The 24,073-nt window shown below is 41.9% G+C and overlaps 1 protein-coding gene across 3 annotated transcripts; it reads right to left on the bottom strand.

Annotated features, from left to right (window-relative positions):
* Positions 1–1,434: 1,434 nt before the first annotated feature.
* MSH4 (mutS homolog 4) lies at positions 1,435–23,141 on the bottom strand. Of its 3 annotated transcripts, none has more exons than XM_042872988.1 (20): positions 22,851–23,141; positions 21,212–21,376; positions 19,352–19,515; positions 17,894–18,004; positions 17,387–17,502; positions 16,016–16,189; positions 15,403–15,575; positions 14,231–14,298; positions 12,929–13,003; positions 12,525–12,589; positions 11,890–12,059; positions 11,386–11,522; positions 10,876–10,979; positions 9,925–10,049; positions 7,915–8,115; positions 6,641–6,759; positions 4,935–5,063; positions 3,890–4,064; positions 2,292–2,380; positions 1,435–1,925 (listed from the first exon to the last, which is right to left on the bottom strand). In XM_042872988.1, exons 1-20 carry the CDS (start codon positions 23,089–23,091, stop codon positions 1,740–1,742), a joined length of 2,787 nt encoding a protein of 928 aa, XP_042728922.1. In that variant the 5' UTR covers positions 23,092–23,141; the 3' UTR covers positions 1,435–1,739. The 3 variants fall into 3 exon arrangements, with proteins under 3 accessions (XP_042728922.1, XP_042728923.1, XP_042728924.1); XM_042872989.1 differs by having other exon boundaries at positions 8,008–8,115; XM_042872990.1 differs by having other exon boundaries at positions 1,812–1,930.
* Between the last annotated feature and the right edge of the window lie 932 nt (positions 23,142–24,073).

The following is a 24,073-nucleotide window of genomic DNA, read 5'->3' as shown; positions in this document are numbered from 1 at the left end:
GCCAACCTGCAGGCCACATGGCCCAGCTCAGCTTGCGCTGTGGCTCACACCCTCTGCTGCCATGTCATCACAGTGGCAGCTCTGCCCCACAGAGCAGCCTGGCCCGCCTGGCCCCAAGACACCAGGAGAACAGCGCTGACAAATAATCACAGGATGGCCTGGGTTGGAAGGGACCTCAAGGATCAAGTTCCAACCCCTCTGCCACAGGCAGGTTGGATCAGGTTCCAACCACCAGATCAAGTATGAGATCAGGTACTGCGGCACTATGCTTAATTTGCAAGGAAGCTGTGTTATTTTTCAAAGAATACAACTTGAAAAGACATTATATGCAGAAACATGCTGCCAAATTCAACGCCTATCAAGGAATGCTAAAAAAATACATTAACAATGTTCTGTTGCTCATACATATTATGTATGCAGCCCAAGGCAACTCCTGTGCATTCAATATGGTCCAGGCAAGCCAGAAGACTGGACAATCATGGGTTGAGGCACAAGACAAAGCATCGTTCTTTCCCCCAAGGCAGCAGTCCATTTCCCGACTGTTTCATGTCACCCAGCATGTGGAGAAGCACCCCAGAACCAGACTGCAGTCTGCAGGAAGCACCAGCCTGCCCTGCAGCACAAGCACACACGGCGCTGGGGTGAACACATGTCACTGTGCTGTGTTGAGTCCAGTTGCGTGCCACGGGGGCAGCGGGGAGCCGAGACGGTCCGTTCACAGGGCTCGACGGGGGCCAAAAATGCAGTGAGGTGCAGAGCGAACAGAGGAAGAACGCTGTGGGCTGCGAGCGGGCGCCCCAGACCTCGAGTGCTTAGTGCAAATGAAGCCATTGCTACCTGATCCTGCACTACTACTGGAAGAACAGACCATGGATTCATGAAACAGAGCACTTAGAGAAAAAAGAGGCTGCTTCCACGTTTCTGTGCACATGTTACTGCACGTAAGACTCCTGCCTGTAGGCGCAAGCAGACTCAGTGCAGTGACTGGAGAAGAGACGCCGCTTCTTCCTTCACTGCAGGCGCTTGTTGCTGCCCGAAGGACCAGAGTGCGCAGGCAGAGCAGTGAGAAGAAAGGGACAGCCCTCCAGCTCTGCACACAAGCATTACTTCTGGAGAGCCGCCGCTGCGGAACGCTGCTCCTCCCCTCGCCAGCCCTCGTGCTGCTCCTGCAGCGGCACCGCTCCGCAAACCTCCTGCAGCACACAGCAGCAGCGGCACAGCTGGTGCCCCAGGAGAGGCAGAGGAGCGCCGCGCCACAGGGCCCAGCACCCCCTGACAGGTGGGCTGCTGCCCCTTTGCAGGACTGCCTGCTGCTGGATTGAACGTGAGATGTAGAGAGCCAGAGCCCTCTGTGAGTAGGAAACAGCAGCGTCTGTGGACGAATATCCAACACTGCACACGCAGCCCGCCCGTATAAGACAAGTGGACCATCTGTTCCAGACTGCTTTTTATTCAGCAGCGTAACACCACATCTGCTGCACAAACGATTAGCGACCCACATTTTGTCTGTAAAACAATGAAAGGGATGGAATATGTTCACTATCAGAAGAAAAGAGCTGTTTTGCATAGGAAGTAAATGATCTCCTTTCTGGTGAAAGAAGAAACAGTTTCTTTTACTAATGGATATAGTTTCAACTAAAATTAAGTTGTAAATACATGAAAAACAGTGTTTTCAAATATTATGGAAACTAATGAAATCATCTTGCAGCCAGAACTTATTTCAACAGTGTTGTTACGAGTCAGTGCTGCTCATCGCTCCGTTCCGGCGCAGGACAACTGGCTGCATACTTTCTCTTCAAGCCTTTCAAATACACTTGCAAACTCTCCGAATCCAATCGCGAGTTTCTAGCAGTCTGAACCAACCTCATTGCCAGGTGGTACACAGCTCTGTGCTTCATCATCTCAGGAGTGGTTTTCTGTCTGTGCTGTTCTTAAAAGCACACACACACTTTAAGTAGGAAATTAATAACTTGCTATTATTAAAATAGAAGCACTACAGGCTTTTTGCACGCTACTTCTGACCTGCTGATTCTTGGTTGGCACACCAACACTACAGCCAGCACTCCTGAACCCCACAGGCTGCTTTCTGTTGTCACTTAACAGCGGCCCGTAGCAAACATCTCTTACCATTAGTTTCAGAAATCAAAATGTTACTTTCTTGATGACATCTGTCATCATAAAAGCCTATGCAGTGCTTATGCTATAATCTTTCAGAAATATTTAAAATAAAGCAGAGTTTTACAAAAACTGATAATTGCAGTAGCATACATTTATAAACGACTGCTACGTACCAAAATTTGTTCAGCAACATGGTTTGTGATTGCCTTTGCATCCAGAATTATGGATGGTGGTAGAGAGGAAACTTCTGCAGCTTTTAATCCTAAACAAAGGAAACAAACCAGGATTTAGGATAACATTTTATTCTACCCTCCACATTATTTATTCTACAATCAGCTCACTTTAAGGGGTAAAATATTCATCTAAAAAGTTATTTTGATGTAATCTTTCTGTCTCTTTTTCCACCAATACTGTTGTAAGAGTTACTGAATAAAATGTCTACTTTGTTACAATGTGGCCCCTGAAATACACTTCACAGAAGTTAGGGCTGGCATTAAGTGGGCAGGATCAGATGCTCCAAAGGATGAACGGAAAACGGCACAGCAGTCATCAACAGCTTTGTCTGCTTCTTTCACGTTCAGGTAGTGCTAAATGCACTCAGCCCCGCATGTGGGTACTGAGCGGACGCAGGCGTCATTTTCCGACTTGTGCTCCTTGCCAGCTGCAAAGCTGCAGATACTCAGGGTAAAAAAACACGTGAAAAGATCTTCTTCTGCCCTGGCACGATGTTTTGATTTTTTTTAACTGCTGTCTGTGACTCTGACTGCGCAGAGGAAATTCTGTGCTTCAGGAGAAGTTCCAACAACGTACCGTTAGAAACGGTCAAGAAAAGCCCCTGCACTTTTTTTTTAATTATTAAATACAACTCTGCTCAATTAAGACAAAGTCAGGACAGTGAGGCAGGACTCCTGTGTCAGCAGGAGATCTAGCAAAGGTCTGCTGCTCACAGGGCTTGGAAGGAAGCTCTAGAGCTCATCAAGTCCAATCCCCCACTAAAGCAGGTTCCCTACAGCAAGTCACACAGGTAGGCATCCAGACAGGCCTGAATGCCTCTAGAGAAGGAGACTGCATGACCTCTGTGGGCAGCCTGCTCCAGTGTGCCGGCACTTTAACAGTAAAGAAGCTCTTCCTTGTGTTTGCATGCAACTGTGTTCCAGTTTCTGCTTGTTGCCCCTTATTCTATTACTGCACACCACTGAAAAGACTACGTCCCTATCCGCTTTACTCCCACAGTCTGGGTATCTATAAACAGTTACGAGATCCTCTCTCAGCCTTCTCTTCTCCAGACTGAAGACACCCTAGGTCTCTCAGCCTTTCCTTGTATAGGCAACGCTCCAGGCCCTTTATCACCTCTGTCACCCTCCACTGGACTCCTAGGAGATCCCTGTCTATTCCTGTCTTTTTTGAACTGGGGACTCCAGAAACATGGTATTTCTGAGTTAGGGCTGCAGCATCTGAAACAGACCTTGTTCTGCGAACGACAGAGAAACTTACACCTGAAATTCTGATAAAGAGGCATCTTAAGTCTCATCAACTCAAGCCAGACAGGACTAATTTGTAGTTTTCAGTCACCACTGACTTGCAGTAATCATGTGCAGCTATTAAATCTCATCTAAATCACAGATTCAGCTACAGAATCTTGCATTCAGAAATATGGATTTCCACACTTCTTTAAAACATGCAGTTATACCTTACTGTCACTCATGGCTCAGTGACTCATAATCCTTTTATCTGCACACTCTACCAAGTCAGTCACAGTGGAATCTCTTACCGTAGTTCTTTTCCTCTGTATATCCTTTAGAAAGTGTGTAAGTGTACGTAATCTTCTCCTTCTTTCCAGCACTGCTTCTCACATGCTGCACTTCAAAATGGTAATTTTCCACATTGGGATACAAAGCATCCATATGACACAGCTCCAGGAAATGCGTAGCAAACAAAGTAAATGCCTAAGTAAGAAAAATAGAAACAAAATTCAGGATTCAAATGATCCTTTGATAAATTACAAGTAAGAAGAACGGTCTCACAGCTCTCCAAGTCCACAACTCCGAAGAGCCGTATTTAAATTACTAAAGGTATGAATAATGCAAATAATAATAAAAAAACCTAAGTGATCAGTTCTAACGTTGGCAAGCGTGTGTTTTCCCACTTAGGGCTCCCCAGCTCTTTTCTCAACAGAAGGGGAACAGCAGATAGAACAGGAAGCCCATGACACTTTTGAAGTGTGATGGGGCATTTTGAATCACTGGGTGCTTCACTTTCTTCAGGGGATGTTCTTCCTGAGGCACAAGCTGCAGACAACAGGTGAGATTCCTCTATAAAACCACAACAGTACTCTGCATGAACTGTGACAAGAAACTGAATCTATAAACCCCTATGAATTGACAAGAAGCTATGGCCAACCACATAACTGGAACAGAGCAGCAACTTCCGATCCACGCTGTGCCACTCTTCAGAACAAACCTCTGACCTACACAACGAGCACCTCAGAGTGAGCAACCTCCACCCTCCAGGGCTCGAGCACACAAAGCACTGACTGTGCAAACAGCACGAGGCTGGGTCAGCATTTTTTCTTATCTAGGATAAGAAAGCAAGTTACCAAGCAAGCTGCAAAAAAGATGGTGACCCGTGATCAGAATGCAGAATATGTCAGCATTTTGTCTGTCACTGTAACTCTTACTGCTCACTAGTCATGAAAAATGTCATTTCTAGGCAAGAAATCTCTATAAAATTTAAATTGTGTGAAACCACAATACCTACAGAACGATAAAATAATTATTAAAAGTTTACACTTTTTTTTTTTTTTTTTTCAGAATTACCTTCAAATTCAGGAGATATTCACAGGCAGCATAACAAATGCCAATACCTTCTTCGGCACTGGTACCTCTGCCAAGTTCATCGATGATGATGAGTGATTTGTCATTAGCATTTTGTATGATGTATGTTATCTAGGAAAATATTTTATTAGTTATCATTCCTAGGAAAGCAGCTTTTAAAAATCCTGCTACTAATTGAAATACTTGTGTTATCCAGATAAAAAATCAGAGATGTAAAAGACTCCTGCCAGATCCGTAAGCGTTACTTGTTCATCCCTTCCAAATGGCTGTAAATCCTAACCCACCAACGGGTTAACCCTACAACCCTTCCTCTTTTCCACTGAGCATATGTACTCTTTGCTGGGTAAAAAACAGGCTGGACAGCTGGGCCCAGAGCATGGTGGCAAATGGAGTTTAAACCAGGCAGTATCTGGTCACTAGTGGTTCCCCTCAAGGGTCAGTTCTGGGGCCAGACTGTACAGTGTCCTTACTGATGATCTGCATGATGGGGATTGAGTGCACCCTCATTAAGTTCACAGATGACTCCAAGCTGGGAGGGTGCTGATTTGCCTGAGCATAGAAAGGCCCTGCAGAGGGATCTGGGTATGCTGGATCAATGGGCTGAGGCCAACTGTATGAGGTTTCAGTAGACCAAGTACCAGGTCCTGCACTTTAGTCACAATAACCCTATCAAACGCTATGGGTTTGTGGGAGAGTGGCTAGAAAGCTGCATGGAGGAAAAGGGTCTGGGGAGATTACTTGGCAGCCAGCTGAACATGAGCCAGCAGGGTACTCAGGGGGCCAAGAAGCCCAACAGCATCCTGGCTTTTATCAGAAATAGCACAGCCAACAGGACCAGGAAAATGATCCCACCATACTTGGCAGTGGTGAATTTGCACCTTGAGTACTGCTCAGTTTTGGGCCCTAACTACAAGATATTGAGGCACTGAAGAGTGTCCAGAGAAGGGCAATAAAGCTGTGACAGGTGTGGAGCTCAAGTCTTATGGGGAGCAGGCTGAGGAAACTGGGATTGTTCAGCCTGGAGAAGAGGCGGCGCAGGGGAGACCTTCCTGCTCTCTACAACTCCCTCAAAGGAGGCTGTGACAGCGAGGTGGGACTTCACCTCTCCTCCCAGGTTACTAGCAAAAGGATGAGAGGTAACGGCCTTAAGTTGCACCACAGGAGGTTCACGGCAGATACTAGGCAAAATTTCTTCTCAGAAAGAGCAGTAATACATTGGAACAGGACCAGGGAAGTGGAGGAGTCCTGTTCCTGGAGGTTTTCAAGAGGAGGGCAGATGCAGCACTAAGGGACACGGCCACTTGGGTACGCGGGTGGTGGTTGACAGCTGGACTCCATGACCTTAATGGTCTTCTCCAAAATTCATGATTCTGTAACTGCTTTCCTCAAAAGCATATCAGTTTGGGAGAAGACAGTGAGAGTGCTTACGCTTAGCCAAATAATCCTTCAGGTTCCAAAACGTAACAAAGCATTGGAATTATTGTCCAGTGGAACACTGATTTTTACTCAGACTGGGGCATCATTATACAGGATGTGTGTTCTCTATCACTATTTCAGATAAAAGATGAAGGATGATTTTTTTAAACAGCATTCAAAATACATTCTTTCAGTGGAAAAATACTAGTACAATTTCAATCACGTCCAATGTAACAACAGACACGTGGCCCTAGATTATCTATCTTTAATACCTCCTTCATTTCCTTCATGAATGTTGAGGCATTTGTTTCTATATCATCGTCCATTCCTATTCTGGTAAAAATTTGCTCTGCAATTCGAAAAGAGCAATACTCTGCTGGGACATAAGAACCTACAAAGCAAGACACAAGTTTTCTCATATCAGCATGACAAACACCAGCTTGCATTGCAGAGAACGTATCTTGTTCTAGACAACTTCAGAGAACATATTTTACCATTGCTTTAAAAAAAAATATTACATTGATGCTATACCTAAACAATCAGTAAAACCTTAACATACCACATGTCTGAAGCTATGTCAGTCTGAAGGGATGCAAAAGTCAGAATGACCTGTTGGATTAATCTGCATTTTTGCAGCCACTGTGATACTAAGCCAAGGAATCGTGATTTCCACAGAACAAATTTATACTGCCTCACCAATCTCTGAGAATTACTAGTTTTACTGAAAAGAACAGGAAGCTTTATATCATCCATGAATTTTACTGTCTCCTTTATCCATATTAAATTCATGTTTTTGAGAGTAATTCCTGAAGAACTTGTTTGGAATTGGATCCAAAAACACATACTGGACAAATTTTATTCTCCACTACCAAGTAATTTCAACCATTTATTTCAGCCCATTAGATCCTCTCTCCTGAGCTACTGGCCTTATCTTCCTTTATCTTTGAGATAAAAAAATCACAAAGAATTCCTAAGGATAAGGACAAGGCTTAGACAGTCAGACTTTACAAGTATTTCACTTTTATAATTTTAGCGATAAAGCATTGCAGTACTTATTGCTTTTGTATGATCTATTCATTCTGCTTGGCTGAAAGCAGGTTACTCCACATAATCGAAATGTCCTCTCAAGTTCATCTCTTCTTTTTGGATGATGAATATATATGCAGCCTGGTGGGCCTACTCTGTGGACACTCACTATTAAGCTTGCACGTGGTGCTGGACTGAGTTAGGATGCTCCCAAAAAATTAAACAAATAAATAAAATAAGGCCTCCAACTGTATTTCTCCTAGCTGAAACTAGCCAGGCTTTCTTATACACAGACGAGTCCAGGGGCATAAGCTTCCATAAGCTTCCAGGGGCAGACCCAAAATTCTACAGTAGCCTCTTCAGCAACATAGGCACTGGTAGAAGGAAAAGTACTTAAAATTGTATTTTACTATTTACATGGAATCTTATTCTTTAAGATGAATTATTAGCCTGCAAAAACATTTTTATCTAGAAACTAACTGAAGTGCTGTGGAAGTTCATGAATACGGTCAAGTCTTACCGATCTGCGCCATAATTTGACAGAGAGCAATCTGTTTTAGATACGTTGATTTTCCACTCATATTTGGTCCTGTGATAATGAGGAAATTGCTACCTTCTGTCAGATATGCATTGTTGGACACGGGTTTCTCCATGGCTATCTTTTCAAGAATAGGATGCCATCCCTGCTTGATTGCCAAAGTATCTGTAAAGTCTGGACGAACTGAAAGAGAAGGAGAATATAATAAAGCTTCACAGAATCAGTACAGAAACCTTTCGGTTATTAAACCAGTGCATTCTGAAATGAAGTTCTTGCAGAACAGAAGTCAAACTCTGTGGTCTTGATTCCCTAATTTTTACTTTCCTGCAGTCACTTAGAAGAATTACCAGTTATCTTCAGCTATGGATTCTGACCATCAGGCACGTCCTCAAGATTTATTTTTACAAAAAGAAAAAGAATCCCAAAACTAACATTACATTTCAAAATTAACATCATGTTTGTGTTCCCCTGTAAGCAGCATAGAACTCTAGTAATACAGAAAAATACAGAGTGAAGCTTCAAAAGAAATCCAATGGGAAAACAGGAAGCATTTTTGCACATACTGTACTTTTTGTCATTTATTTTTATACTGCTATAACCATATAAAATACAGAGGTCATGAACTCCACCTGTAACTATTACACAAGTTTGTTACTGTATCAGCACGGGGAACTAGAAAGTAACATTCTTTCTATTTTTGTTCATACACTGCTGTACGGATAATAAGGGTGCCTACAGCTCCTATGTACGACTATTTCAAGCCAGGACCATTCTATTTCTATGGCACCACTGCAGACTAACAACTGTTGTTAAAACTGCTGCTTAAACACTGAAGCCTTCAAGAAAGAAGCACCAAAGCAGTTCTTTGGGTTCCAACACTGAGGAACTCAAATTACCTGGTAGCTTTTAGAGAGAATCACAGAATCGCAGGGGTCGGAAGGGACCTCCAGAGATCATCCGCTCCAACCCCCCGCCAAAGCAGGCTTCCTGCACCAGGTGGCACAGCAAGGTGTCCGGGCAGGACAGACTCCAACGGCAACGGGTCGACAGCCACGAAAGCAGCCCATTTCTCTGGGTGGAGACGCACTCAGGCCTGGCAGCGCAAACTGCAGAAGCAAAGCAGCTTCCGTCTCGTCATGAACTGTTGATGTGAACTGCTCTGATTCACCCGGTGGGAAAAGACTGTGACAAATCAAGCCTACCATTACTCCTGTGTTTGAAATATCTGAACACGAAGAATCAGTGTCATTCTGCAAACCTAACTCTGCTACTGAGATGGAAATGTCACAGCAGCATCAGCAGTGATGAGCTAATACAGCTGCTGAGATGGCTTTCCAGACCAGCTTTTATTTGGTATCTATGCAGCAGTGCATTCTAGCTAGGAACCTCAGGTCTGCGTTGTTTGTAGAGACAGGTAGCTCAAATCAGCATTTATTAAAGACTGTGTGCTTGTTTGTACACTGCAGAACCAGGCTAAGGAAGCCAGATGATGCAGCGATGCAGATACAGCCAAATTGTTGACACAGGATGTAACAATACACCAGTCAGCACATGATCCTGGATTCCTCAGCTCTCCCTAAAAGCATTCCACAAAGGTGCGACAAAAATTGAAGCTGAAAAATAGATAGCTGCTTATTTATATATATGCTTAATGTCGACCTGTTTATATTACACTGCGTTCTTTCAGAACACAAAAGTTAATGCAGGATGTTCACAGACTTGAAACGAATATGCTTGAAGGAACTGTTGTGAAAAGACTGGATATGAAGCCTTACAGCAGCTGAATGGAAGAACAGCATTTCAGTGCACAGAAACAGGAGGAGTACCAGCACAGACCTGGCAAGGATGGACCACAGACACTTAGAGCCTAGTGAGACCCAGAAAGATAAATGACAAGGGCTTAGCAATTGAGAACCAAACAAAGCAGCCTGGATATCCCTCAACTGGAGGGGCTTCATTTAGTTTTTAACAGAATGAAAAAGATAAACTTACCGTAGTCAGAAATAGTGCAGGCATGAGCAAATGAAAGCAGCATGTCCAGCATTGACACAATGTCAGACAGCTTGTACAGACAATGAATGTGTTCATAGATCTCGTTCAGTAGCTTACACACTATCCTTAAGAAAAAAAATTAACAGTTAATTATGTTCATTCTGCATACATCAGGATGGGAGATTACTTCATAAAACACCATCACCTCTACCAAATGCAGGAGAATATCTGAGCTTCTTTGAAGTATATTAAGATCTTACACAATAATCTCAGATCGATTATTGCATCAGATACAAGACACAGCTCAAACACCAAAAGCACGTTACAAAAGCCTCACACACAGAATTAACTGAAAACATAGCTGTGGAGTCAAATGTGTTTCAGTAACATCCTCAGGGTGTCTCTTAAATCCCCTTAGTCCTTCATGTAATAAAAACGAAACATCAAACAAACAAACAAAAATACACACTAAACCACACATGGTTTCTAAAAAGAAAAAAAGAAATTTCCAAAAATTCATTATACACCTAGCAGGTCTTCTGAGATTAATACAACATGCAGCACGGTCAAAAATACATAGTCAGCTCTGCTGTTAGCTCAAACAATAACGATCCCGCAGTGCAAAATTAATACATCCCCTGTATCGTTTTGTGTAGATAAGTCATGTGTGAAGAAATACTAAAGACAAGGACTTCTGTTATTAATAAACCTCCACGTCCTTTTCATGACGTTTAATGCAACACACACGTTGTGTTACTGCTTTTCTCTCAGGTAATGCATTTGATCACCGACATCACTTATGACACTGCTCAGTGCTCACCATGGGTTACTGCCAAAAGAAACCATAATTCATCACTAAGGTGGCTTTAAAAAAAAACAAACGTAAATAGTTTGAGTAGGACAAAATAAATGCAGTTAGCAGAAATATTTAATAGTTTTAGACGGTCTTACAAGTAGGTCATGTGATATATTTCTCTCAGGGATTCCTGGCATCTTTCATTCATTTTTATTAAATCTGCTGAAGTGAAACTATACATGTTCCTCGTTTTAGTGACCTATGGGAAGTTCAAACCAACAGTAAGAACTTGCCACGACCAGAAGACAGAGGAGTTTCTAGAAAGCTGTCTGGGAAAAACATAGGAAAAAAAAAGGAAAAATGTGGGGAAAAGAAGGAAAAATTACCACTTTCCTAAATAGACTTTCATGACAAATCCTTACAAAAGACTGCAGTTATCCACAAGATACACAGCTTTACAATTACAAGCAATGTAGTCACGTGCAGTTGCATGAGAAATGGGGCGGCTGTACCAACTACACCTTCATTTACTTCTAGGTATGTTCACTGAAAATATTTTAAGTGTTGTTTAAACTGCTGTATAATATGCTTTGTTACTGTATTATACATTTTATATACATTACTCCTACAAAAATTTATTAACAAAATGCAACTAGTCCAGATACCTTTGTAAATTCTGACGGAAGTTGGCCTTTGGGTAACGTTGAACAATCAGCATTCAACTGGATAAAAAATCCACGCACAGAACTGAAACTCGTTTTCAGTGGCAGGTTGTACTTCTCAGCAAGTTGTGTTATCATACCTACATACCACAAATAACAATTTGACCCAAATCAACTACACGGACAAACATTTACCTGTACAAACTGTGGAAATGATTCACACAGGTTGAACGCGTCAGATAAAGAAAGGAGGAAAAGAGTTTTAAATACAGGGATCACAATATAATTGCTCATCCTCATTTAAATGAAATTGAACTTTTATCTACAAATGGAGAACCTGAACGTTAGTATCATAAGCACTTCAGTTACACATCAGTGATGAACAGCTTATACTAACAGTGAAGATGCTTCCCACATCAAAAGGTCATGTAGCATACGATTACACGACCTCTGTATGCCAGATGTACTTGGAACTCCAAGACAATGAAAGTCTCCGTTTGGAAATACCTGCTATGTCATCCACAATTTCCGTGTATGTTCTACGAGCTATGTCAAGGAACTCATTGATGTTTGGCTTAACAGCATAGCATTTTTGGGTCCTCATACTCAGACATCCTTTTGCGTATCTCGTATCGTCATTAATCACAGTTGTAATCTTCTCAAGTATAATTCCAAACCTGCAATATTAGTAGTGCCACATATTAGCCACATGATATTTTATGATTGTAATCTGCATTGTTATCCTGAAATTACAAATAACCGTAGCAAATTCTCTATCTTTGAAACAAGCATTAAATTTCATGCACATTTTCACCTCAAAACATAGCACAAATGTCTGATAAAAAATGCCGTCTGATAGTCTTTGGGAGATATAGATACCCAAATGTGCATAAGTAACAGTTTACTTTTGCGTTAGTTTCCTCGGACACTACTACTACTGCCTTCTTACAATCATTTCTAACAGAGTACAGTTTGTTCATCAGTTAATAGCTGTTCATCGCTGTTCTTCTGCTTTGGTTTTTCCAGCATTTGTTTATTAGTTGAAAATTAGAATTTTAACACAAAAGTCAAGCTTTTAGCCAAAACAATAGTTGTGCTTGCTGCTACAAATAAGCAAAGATTCACAATAATTATTGTAATACCTTCTATCTTCAAGAGCATTGTAATAGGCCTTTAGCAGGGACGTGTTACAGCTTCTCAAAGCAGCCTGTTAAGAAAGTAAAATGTGAACACACACAGTTAACTATTTTCACAGCCCTTTTAAAGGACCAGAAGGTCTTAAATCCACCAAAGCTTATCAGTGGTTGCTTAAGCAGCCTGTAGAACCTGAGTGGGAGTTTCAGTTCAATATTTGTTAGATAACGTAAGAATCCAGTTCTTAGGAATACTGGCTCAAATAACTGTTTTTCATTTGGCAGAAAGTTAGAACAGACTCTGCTGGCAGCACTGCGCTCTGCGAGATCAATGGTAAATCTCATGAGATGCGCCAAGTAGGAAGGACTAACTGCTTTTACTTCACACCCCAAAAATGACAGACATATCTTACTTTCAGAGGCTCCACAAGCTCCAGGGTATGCTTCAGATAGATTATATTAGTTATTTTTGATTCAGCAGTTTTAACCTGTGGAAGAATTTTTACAAATACAGGAAGTGTTTGAATGCTTATTTAAGGAAAGTATGTAACTAGCAGAATTCACACTGCGACTCTAAAGGTTTGTACTGATAACTTCTAGTGAAGACTGCTGAAATACTTCATAAGCTCACGTTGACAACTTTGTGTGCAACTGCATAAAAATGTTTACAGAAATTGTATTGCCAGCTGCGGTCAGCTGCCCAGCAGTAAGTGGCCCTTTTCTTACGGCTGCACAGATAACGATCAGCTCTGAGAATAACTGCTAAACCAAGCTGTGGAAACTTCCTTTAGTCTTCTACGTTATCAGTACAGACTTTTTCAAAGCCACTACACAACATATCACAATTAAGGTGCTCATTCCTTTCCATAAACGCTGTTAAACAGCGCCCAATCTAATCTGCTCTGACAGTCCTTCAGCATACGTACACATAAAGTCAATAAATAAAAGGCAGTAAATGCTAAACACTTTGTTTGCTCTTCAAAAGTTTTAGACCACATTCTATAACTTATTTTGTATGCCTGTCCCACTACATTTCTAATAAAGAATTTTGCTGTTGCCATTAGCATATATAATACACACTGCCCTACATGCTCTTGTAATTCCAGATGAGAGAAATAAAGGATATGATAATCCTGATATCTTACAAAATGAAGCAGAAAAAAGTACATGCACAGTGCATCTGTGTGTTGGTAAACATATATATATATATATATACACACACACACACACACACGAAAATTACTCTCATACGTTATCTCTGGGATAATACGTGTGTGCAGGATTTTCACATGCATACAGACACAATATAACGTGAGTAACAGCAGTTACTGTGAAAATTAGTATCATTATTTTCTTCATGGAAATGCACACTTGCTGATTTCCCTATTGTTACCATCAAATAGTATGTGAAAGAGCCTCTGAAGATGGATCAAAAGAGACATCTAAGATAAAACGCCATGAATTCTTATGTGTTTCACTCTACCAACATGAGAAGGTAGTGCTCTGAAAAAGAAGGATCTCTCTCCTTACATGAGAGGAATTTTAGAAAAATTCCTGTCGTAAAATACGATGTACTCACAATCTGAGATAACATCAGTCCATGAATCTGTAAGGTGCAGCCTTTGCTTATAGATTTTTAGATATAGACACATATTTTACGTTTTGCATGTAATGTGCAGATAACTCATTATTCTTAAGTGTGTTTTGGAACATACTGTGTCTTGCTTCGGAATTTGTACCAAAATTGAAAGCAGTTGTTCTGTATCCAGGAATTTGGAGATAACTGTAAAACAGAAGTAACCAGCTCAGAAATGTAACAAATGTCAAGGAAATCATATTAACAACCTTCTTTCATTTTTTAATGTACACAACTATTTATTAATATTTATGCTAATCCATTTGTTTTTATCATAGCTTCCTATTTACCAGAAAAGAAACACAACGAAAGACAAAAATATCTGCTAGGTTATTTAGCCACAATTACACTTACTGTATCCAAGACACAGTGATTATCGTACAGGGGGACATGTATCAGTTCAGTAATGTTTTTGTTCCTAGAGCAACTTCCAAAGTATATATGAGCTAGAGAACAACTACAAGTAAGAACAGTCTAACGGTCAAAGGAAGGATAGAAATAAAAATAGAGGAAAAGAAAACCTCAAATTTGCAAGACTGCCAATAATTCCTCCTCCGTGTTTCTCTTGTGATAAGGATTAAGCTCACACAATATGCCTTCAGGCAGCCTAACTTGTACTCTCTGGGACTGTATTATTTTCATATTTGTCTGGACCATTACGTTTTAGGAGGCAAAGGAAAAGAAAACAAAAACATAAACAAGGCCTTAATTTGTTTTTAACAAATAAACCACTTCCAAAACTGTATCATGCTGCAAGAGCTAACCTCCAATTACATGAGAAAGCTACTGGCTTACTGACTTTTATCTACTTTGTAAGTTCACTTTTTTTGCAAAATAAATATAAAATATATATTATATCAAAAGTTATGAATGACTGCTACAGAAACGTCACAGAATCACAGAATCGTAGGGGTTGGAAGGGACCTCCAGAGATCATCGAGTCCAACCCCCCTGCCAAAGCAGGTTCCCTACAGTAGGTCACACAGGTAGGCATCCAGGCAGGTCTTGAACATCTCCAGAGAAGGAGACTCCACCACCTCCCTGGGCAGCCTGTTCCAGTGCTCCGTCACCTCACTGTAAAGAAGTTCTTGTGCATGTTTGTGCGGAACTTCCTGTGCTGCAGTTCTCAGTACGTCTGCCGACGATCGTACGAAAATACTTTTCAAACACACTGAATCAGACTGCACAGTCACAAATTAGAAAAAAGAGCTTAAAAAGGAATAGCATAAGTATTAAACAATAAATTACTACCTGCTTGAAGACCAAAAAACAGCTCCTCATCCTGGAGAAATTCCTGAACGCAATCCAGTCTTGTTTTGATTGTTTCAGCATCAACAAGTGGCTCCAGGATATTGGATCTGAGTCTTCGACTTCCCCCTGGAGTTTTAGTGTAATTTAGGACACCAAAAAGTGTGTGTCCATTCCTGTTAGAACAAAACATACAAGAAGAATGCATTCATAAAAATAATGATGGAAAACAGCAAACGACATTTCCAGGAAAAGTATCCAGCAAATTCAAGGCATGCTTTCAGAGTACTCGGCACCTTCCTACCTGCCAGGTGTATTTTATGAACTACAGCAGTTTACCAAGTCAGATGCAGTTTTATATAATATTAGCCACCATTTTATCATTTATCAAAACTTAGAAACACCCTTGCATTCAGAACATGTTCATCTTTTTAGGATTACTCCATTGCTACTGCATTTTACATTTTTCCTCTCAACTGAGCTATCTGAATTAGCACACAAGCCATGCAAAAGGACAAATATTATTATCTGAAATCAAATGCAAATTGGGTAATTTTCAGTAAAACACACTTATGAGAAAAACTTGATTTAGGTGCTGCAATCTTAACGCCCTTACCGAGAATCCCTGTTATTTGTTACCAGTTCCAGATTTTGGGCTGACGATGAATCTATCATAGCTGTTTTCTCACTCCCCTGGAAATGGACCTTGAGTGACTTCGGAGCATAAATGGAGTTCTGAATAAACTCGACATATTTCAGCAAAGCTGCAGCAGCTGCAAGACAGTAGTACCTTGGAAAGAAATAATCTTTAATAAATGTAGAATAGTGCTACTTAGTTACCAAAAATCAAGTGGTATACCAAAGAAATCACATTTAACACTTGACACTTGCTGCTTGACAGCTACTGGGATTGAGAGCACTGAAAAAGCAGTACTTTTAACAAGTGCACAAACATCTAAGAATCACAGGATTGCAGGGGTTGGAAAGAACCTCAAGAGATCATTGAGTCCAACCCCCTGCTAAAATAAAGCAGGTACCCTACAATAAGTCACCTCCATAAAAGGGGACCCCACTGCCTAGAAAACCTCTTCCACTGCTCTGCCCCCCTTAGCATAAAGAAGTTCTCTTGCACATTAGTACAAAAGTTCGTTCTTATGCTCAAGTTCTAGGCCACTACTCCTTGTCCTATCACTATGCACCACCAGGAAGAGCCTGGCCTCATCAATTTGCTTCCCACCTCTCTTTAGAAATTGATAAACATCTATCAGATCCTCCCCCCTCAGTTTTCTTTTCTCCAGGCTGAACAGACACAGGTTACTCGGCCTTTCTTCATATGGGAGATTGCTCCAGGCCCTGCGTCACCTTTGTGGCCTCCCCTGGGCTCATTCTAAGGGATCCTTGTCTTTTTTGAACTGGGGAGGGAGCCTGGAACTAAAAGTATTCTAAACATGGCCTCGTCAGGGCAGAGTAGAGGGTGAGGATCGCTTCCTTCAACCTGCTGGCCACACTCCTTTTAATGCACCCCAGGATACAAGCATACAATGTGTACAGTATGATCACTGAAATCAAGTTGTTGTGAATATCTGGGTCTCTGTACCCCTGATGTCCCACATCATGGACCTCGTACCGCGTGCGTGCGTGTTTCTGTGGTTATACGTGACTTAAGTGAAGACTCTGCACAATGTACACAGAAAACTGCTGGTACAAGGAAATCTTTCGCAGAGGTCAAACTGGAAGGCATTCATAGCTTTTAAATTGCCTATTTAAGAAGACAGTGAAAAGAGGGAAGTGGAAAGTTCTAAAAACCCACTGAAATCTTTAAGTTTCTGGGTACCTCAGAAATACCTGAAGGCAAAATAAGCAGTAATGTTAAGTACTTCTTAACTTCTGAAAAAATGCAACAAGCCACTGGCTTTTGTACTGAGCATCTATGAAGCTGTTAAAAACTTATCTGGACACAGTATGATTTTTCCTTATTTCAACATACTTTGATTGAATCTCCATGAAAACAGTGCTGAATTCAGACGCACACAATTGCTCTATATACTCCAAACCCTTTGTTTCATTGAAGTATTTCCTTTGGACAGTTGTAAACGTCACATTCTGGGAAGACAGAGGAAAAAAGCAAATAATTTAAAGTCACAGATAATTTTTTCATCAGACAGACTTCTCTATTTTTGCTAGGATCTTTGCTCCCAAGAAAGTCCACCAACTGGCTTCAGCACATGACTTCAATGAGCCAAGCTCAAAATTATCTGCTTTAACTAGCTAATATATTTGTCTCCATAATTTTCCGCACCAGAACGAGTCATGTTGGAGCTGCAATGGAATTGTCCTGTACCACAGTAAAAACAAACAAACAAAGGGCCAGAAATCACAGAAAACACACAAGATCTGACTGCATTTAAAGCTTCAGAAGTTGCAGAAGACTTAACAATCATGCAGATGCAATTAACAAGAGCTCTAAAATGCAGAATAAAATTTAAGAGCTTACTTTGAAATGTTCTGTTATTAAAGCAAACAATTTTGTTGTGTTCCCTGCTTCACAAGAAGTGTTTGGCATTATTATTTCCAGAGGTGTTAAAATTTTCAGTTTAGTAATAACCTGAAAAAGAAAAAAAAAATCTTGAGTAATTCAATACAAATCCATATCTAAAAGAGCTGTACACTATAACGTATCAGGAATAAAGAATTATGGAATTCTTATATTTTAAAATCACATTTATCTTGTAAATAAGGACCAGACTTTATGCTTATACACTGGTGAGCTAAATAGATCTGCAGCTATATAGATACAAATACACAAAACTATTTTAAAAAATTGAAGTTATCTTTTATTTAAACAGTTATTTAAATACAAAAATACGTTTGTGTCCGAAGCACAGCGTCCCTCACAACCTGGGACACTCCATGGTTCTGTGAGTACTTGGGAGGGTGAGAAAACAAACGCCTTGTTCAATCCGTGATCTTCAGTTTTCCCTCACAAACCTTTCAAGTGAGCCCTCATCGGTCACATCACCATCTGAACACCTAACCTCTCTCACACCTGCACTCTCAAACCACAGCCACTTTGAATCCTACTACTCTGCATGACAGAAGTATTTACACACCTGCCAGGTTCCATAAGCTCTTGTGCCTGTTAAGACCAAGATAAGCCTTAAATTAACTAATGGTAAAAATAAAAAATTAGATAAAAAATAAAATGCAAAAGAAGAAAACCCACAAACACCTGACAATATTAGAAATTTTAGTAAATAGATTCAGCAGTTGTTTATATTCCTAGTCGTATCTACTTACCACACTAACAAAATCTAGTTTTTCTTAGTCTGAATATTGTAAATACACTGCAAGCTACACTGCTTCCTAGCACACATAGCCACAACAAAACTGTTAAGGAAGCAGTTTTATTAATATCAGAACTGCATCAACCAGATGGATTACTTTCCTGATCTTAAAATATGCAGCAATGGTGGACAGAACACTTTACTGTAAGCTGAATACATTTTGTTTGGCAATAACTGAGAACAAACATTCACACAACTACACAAATCCCAAGCTACAGTCTGCCTAAAACAAATAAAAGTCACCCTTGTGAAGTGCCACTCTCAAAGATGTTTTGCGTAATGAAAAATACTTGCAAATTCTCCTACTATGCATTCCCTCTAATGCTCTGCAGTGCAAGGCATCTGAGTTTCACATAGTTCCAATGCACTATTCTTTGCAGAAAAGTGTTTCCTGTTTTGCAAAGCATTCTTTCCTCCTCCCCTGAAATCTGAGGCACAGCACAGGAAATAGCAGCTCCTTCGACAAATATTTCAAATTTTCTAGAAATTCTTACTTCCCCTTTTGAGATTTTTTTCCTAGAAACTGAATCTTCCATTCCTGATTACTCAAGCAAGCAATCCACTGCACCCAGCTGTCAGCTATGCAGTAGTTCACTATGCAACAATACCTTGGCATAAGTCGTATTGTCTGCAAACTGGGACAGTATCACCTCAGGATTCTTTAAGTCAATGCTGGCCATTCCTACTTCCCCTCTGGCAAGGCCTCTTCCTTCTACCACAGCTACAATAACTGATGCAGCAGTATGAGCAGAGGCTGTAGATGACGACGTAACTGTAGAACAGTTGCACATATTCAGTTATAACCCGCTTCTTTATATTCACAAAATCATACTTTGACATTCCAAGCTTGGACAAGCTGTGACAGAGCGAGCAAACTGAGGATTGTGAAGGTGTTTTTTGTTCAGTTATTACTGTAGTATAATTGGCTGGTGCCAAAGTTCAACACATTCCTTGTTCCTCCCAAACCTCCTCATATGGTACTGAACTTTGAAGAGCACTGATTTTAGAAACTAATAATGCACCTCTCTCTATCTTTCTAGCACTACTGTTTTCAGTGCCTAAAACCTAGACACAGCAAGGCAATAAGGAGGACAGGTGGAGATGAGTTTTCATCTGCAGTCAGAACTGGGGATAAGCAGTCAGACAAAATGAGCTGACCCTCACAATTCTGCCCTGATTTTCTTAGGGCATCTGTCGTACTGATCTGCAACAATACGCCTCAGGCAGCAGTTACTGAGCCCCCATATAAAGCATTATGCTGTATTACCTGGAAGCACTATTAATTGTTAGATCACTGCACTTCCCACAGAAGAGATTAATTAACCAGGGTGAGACCTTTTTCTCTGGGGTACTGAACTTTATAACCAATGAAACACCAAAAACATGGATATAGTGCTTCCTCTGGCATCTCTGCTAGTTTTGGTGTTACATTCTTCAAATCTTTCAAAGAAGCTACTAACAACACTTTGTTCCAAAATTTGCAGCCCCAGATTGTGAGTGTAGGCTATTCAAATGAGAAGACAAACACTGCAGAAATAAGGCAGACATACATATCTGTATGTGAATTTCTGCTGCATGGCGTTTGAAGGCCCAAGGCAGAAGCAGCAGCAGGGAGCAGCGTGGCAGCCTGGGGCAGCAAGCAGGCAGCAGGAGGCAGACGCGGAGCCAATGCAGGAGGAAGCAGCAGCGCTCAGGCAGCAGCCCAGGAGAGTATGTCAGCATGCAGGCATCACTTCAGCATGCAGGCATCACTTCGTGAGGAGCCTGTTAGTCAGAAATCCTTGCTCTTCTTCATGAGGAATCTGTTGCCAGAAAACCTATCCTCATGGTTTTCGATTCTCCTTTTATCCTATTTGTTCTCCTGCCCATGTGACAAGGATGGGTCTTGAGCAAGAGTCATTGAGCGCCCCTGAGATGGAGATTTGTCATCCTGAGATAAGTCACACAGAGGAGCACTTCACAGCCATTTAGCTGCAGCTCATCTCTCTCTCCTTGCCCCTGGCCTTGTCCATCTGTGTTCCCCAGACAAAGGATTTCACAATCCTTGCCCAGGACTTGCCTGAACTTGTTCAAGTCCATCTGTGTCCCCAGCAAACTTTGAGACACTGATGTTAACAGAATAATACCTCACAATGATGTACAACGCTTTATAAGCCTAAAAAGAAACCATGATAAGAAACGCTGTTCACAAAGGCAGGAGCACTGTTAGGTCACAGCTTGAACTGCTGTTCAGGCACCTGGTGAAGCAGTGTGACCAGAAGGCTGGATGCACGCTGGAGCCACTCTGGGCTCACATAAGGGCCAGCCACTGAAGAGACAGCCTCCCTTGCATCTAGGCTGCTTAGGTATAAAAACAACTATGATTTATCTTTCATTATCACATTATAAGCACGTGAAAAAATAAAGTATGTTTAATGAAATGTTAGAGATATATATTGAACTATTTCCCTTAAGCACTGTCAATTTACCTGAATATCCAGGAACGGGGGTATGGCTTCTGCCAATAGATCTACTGGTAGAAAAGGGTATTTTTCCCACACACGTGTTACTGAGGCCTCGTGCAGAACAACCACTTGTGAAATTCACTGCACTCCCATTTTCTGCACAGGAACTTTTGTCCCCAAGATATGATTCTGAAGGGAAAGGGAAGGAAAAAAGAGTCAGTTTCTGTTTTGAAAGCAGCACATACACATCTTAGAAAACCTTGTATTTTGTACTAGAAGTAGAGATGTCCCAGCAATCCACCCCCAATATCCTTCTCTACAACAGTACTGGCCTGAAATAACAATGAGTTTGTTTCGAAAACCAGCCTGTATTGACTGTTACTTTCCATAATGACTTTACTTGCAGTAAATCTCTGGTTAATTTGCTGGACTGAAACAATATAACTGAAATAATTTTACTACGCATAATTTTTATGCTATGAGTTCCAGATCTATGAAAAAATGCTATAACAGACAGCTCCACCTTGCATTTTCCCATTGGCTTTAAAATCCATAGCTGAGACTACATACTTACGTTTATGAAAATTTCAAAGTTTGAAAAAGTCACAATAGTATTTGTTTAACATGCACATTCCCTTTTAGAAAACGGCAGCAAAAGTGCAAAGAACTGCGCTCAGAAATACCTTCCACATGAACATGATCTCCCTTTGATTTTATGAGGTTCAACCCTCAGAAATGACACAGTAATCTGAAACATGTTTGTTATGTTATCTCCTATTTTCTCTACAGATATATTGTAAGATTTACCTTTTTTTTTTTAAATGTGGCAAAATACTTTTTTCCTCAGATCACTCTTAAATTCAGTAAATTAGTAATTTCTTTACTAATCAATATTTTGCTAATCTAATAATTGAGATACTAATTTTAGTATCTCAAGTGCTCTCAAGATGCGTAAAAACATGAAATCCTTAATACAGCCTGGATAACTGCTTTTCAAAGACCAGAGGAACCAAACCATCAGCATCTTTTATTTTAACAATAAAAATTCAACAATTAAGTTACGCTTTGCTCAGGTTGGTATTGCAAGCTTTCCTCTGTCTTGGATTCAAGACTGATCGCGTACCTCTTAGCGAAGCACACACACACCTTTCATCCCAATTTACACCTAACAGGAACGCGCGTACTTCACAAGACATTTCAACAAGCGTCCCATTGTTACTGCTATAGTAGTTTCACTGAAGAGGAAAAACAAACAAACAAAGAAACCAACCAACCAACCCCAGCCACTGTTTCCAGTCTGCCAATTCAAGGCCGGCAGTACTGCGCTGATCCCAGCGCCCTGCCAGCACCGCGCGGATGGAGCGCGGGGCCGGGACTGCGAGCAGAGCCAGCTGGAGCTGCTACAGCGCTGCGGGGCAATTCAGGTCAGCCAAGTGACTTCACGCGCCAATTATCCACAACGTCAGGCAAAAGCAGCATTTATTTTAAGAAACCCGAGGAACGCCGTCATTTTGACGAGCCGAACCAAAACAAACAGACGGCTGGCATGAAGAGACGGCGCTCCGCCTCCGCCCGCCGACCAGACTGCGGTACCGCAGCTCGGCAAGCCGAGGGCAGCAGGAGCGGCACCGACCTGAACGCAGAAGGCCACGCCGCTCCCTACCTTCCCTTCCGGAGCGCGGCGGCTCCTTCCTGCCGGCAACCCTGAAGGGAGCGAGCCCCGTCCCGCCGCCGGACGAGCCGCCCGTGCTGTCCTCAGTGCTGCGCGGCGTCTGCAGCAGGCCCAGCGTGTAGCGCCCGCCCAACCCTGACAGAGAGGAGGAGCAGCGGCCCGTGTAGGACTCTGAGGCGGCCGAGGCGACCGCTCGCCCGCACGCTTCCATCTTACTACTGCCGTTCGACATCGCGGCTTCAGCCACGCAAAGCTACCCGCTGCCGCTACGGCTGAAAATGGCGCTGACCTCAGCGCGGCCGCGCATGCGCACAATTCTCACCTGCCCCCAGCCGCCGCCCAGCGGTTTCCCGTCGAGGCGGCGGCGCCGTTCGCGTGTGGCGCCGAGATGACGGAGGGCTGCTGTGCCTCCTAGAACAACGGGAGGGCACCCAGGCGTCATTTGTCCAACGTGCTTCTTCAGCTGACTTGACAACCAGAGGCTGTTATTAGTAGGAATTCAGAGGCGGCGTGACCTGCAGAGCTAACAGAAACCGTTAATTAAAAACGCACACAGCAGGTCTTGCATCCAGACATTGCTTTAAATTCAAGAGCACACAGATCGGTTTGGGTGCCAGCAGGTGCTACCGCCACGGAAGCTTTCATTTAAACAAAACATCATCACGGCGCTTCTAATTCACTTACCTAAAACCACACTGAGCAGAGGATGCGGCCTGCGGCTGCTCGGCCCTGCTGCGGCAATTTGTAGCAGCTGTCAGCGCTGCTCCACTGCCCCGCGGCCCAGCGCAGAGGGGCGAGCGCCTCAGCACCGAGCCTCCACCAGGCACTGTTCTGAGAACACTGCTGTCTGAAACTTGAGCTTCACTGCAATGGATGGAGAACTCCAATTCCACAGATGCTGTTGCCTCAACTAAGACCAGTGCTGAACTTCAGACACTGACCTCTTCAGACACAAATCTAAGCGCACAGACCGAAAAGCAGAAACAAAAGCTACATCTTCCCAATGACCCCCATTTCTTACGTCCATAAATCATAATGCAGACTTTGTCTAACCAGGCTGTCACAGACAGGACACCTCTGGAACTGCACAGATAAAGAAGTACAAACTTCTGAAAGCCTTTAATAAAGGACCAGTAACTGAAGACTATGAGGTTAATTATTGCAACACAGCAAGTACATAAACTCAGGGGAAAAAAAGAAACATTGAAAAGAAA

The sequence above is a fragment of the Lagopus leucura genome, unplaced genomic scaffold (assembly GCF_019238085.1).
Source record: "Lagopus leucura isolate 7727_CA_CO unplaced genomic scaffold, USGS_WTPT01 Super-Scaffold_100009, whole genome shotgun sequence".
Taxonomy (NCBI): domain Eukaryota; kingdom Metazoa; phylum Chordata; class Aves; order Galliformes; family Phasianidae; genus Lagopus; species Lagopus leucura.
Note: the sequence above shows the minus strand (reverse complement) of the source record. Positions and strands in the feature narration are given on the sequence as shown.

Bases quoted from the DNA above. Each gene is read 5' to 3' on its own strand.
- MSH4 (XM_042872988.1), bottom strand. From the start codon at position 23,091: ATGTCGAACGGCAGTAGTAAGATGGAAGCGTGCGGGCGAGCGGTCGCC. The intron at 19,516-21,211 runs GTAAATTGACAG...ACTGTTCTACAG, and splicing joins CCCCGTTCCTGGATATTCAG to TTACGTCGTCATCTACAGCC. The intron at 1,926-2,291 runs GTACGTAGCAGT...TTTTAAGAACAG, and splicing joins ATGTTGCTGAACAAATTTTG to CACAGACAGAAAACCACTCC.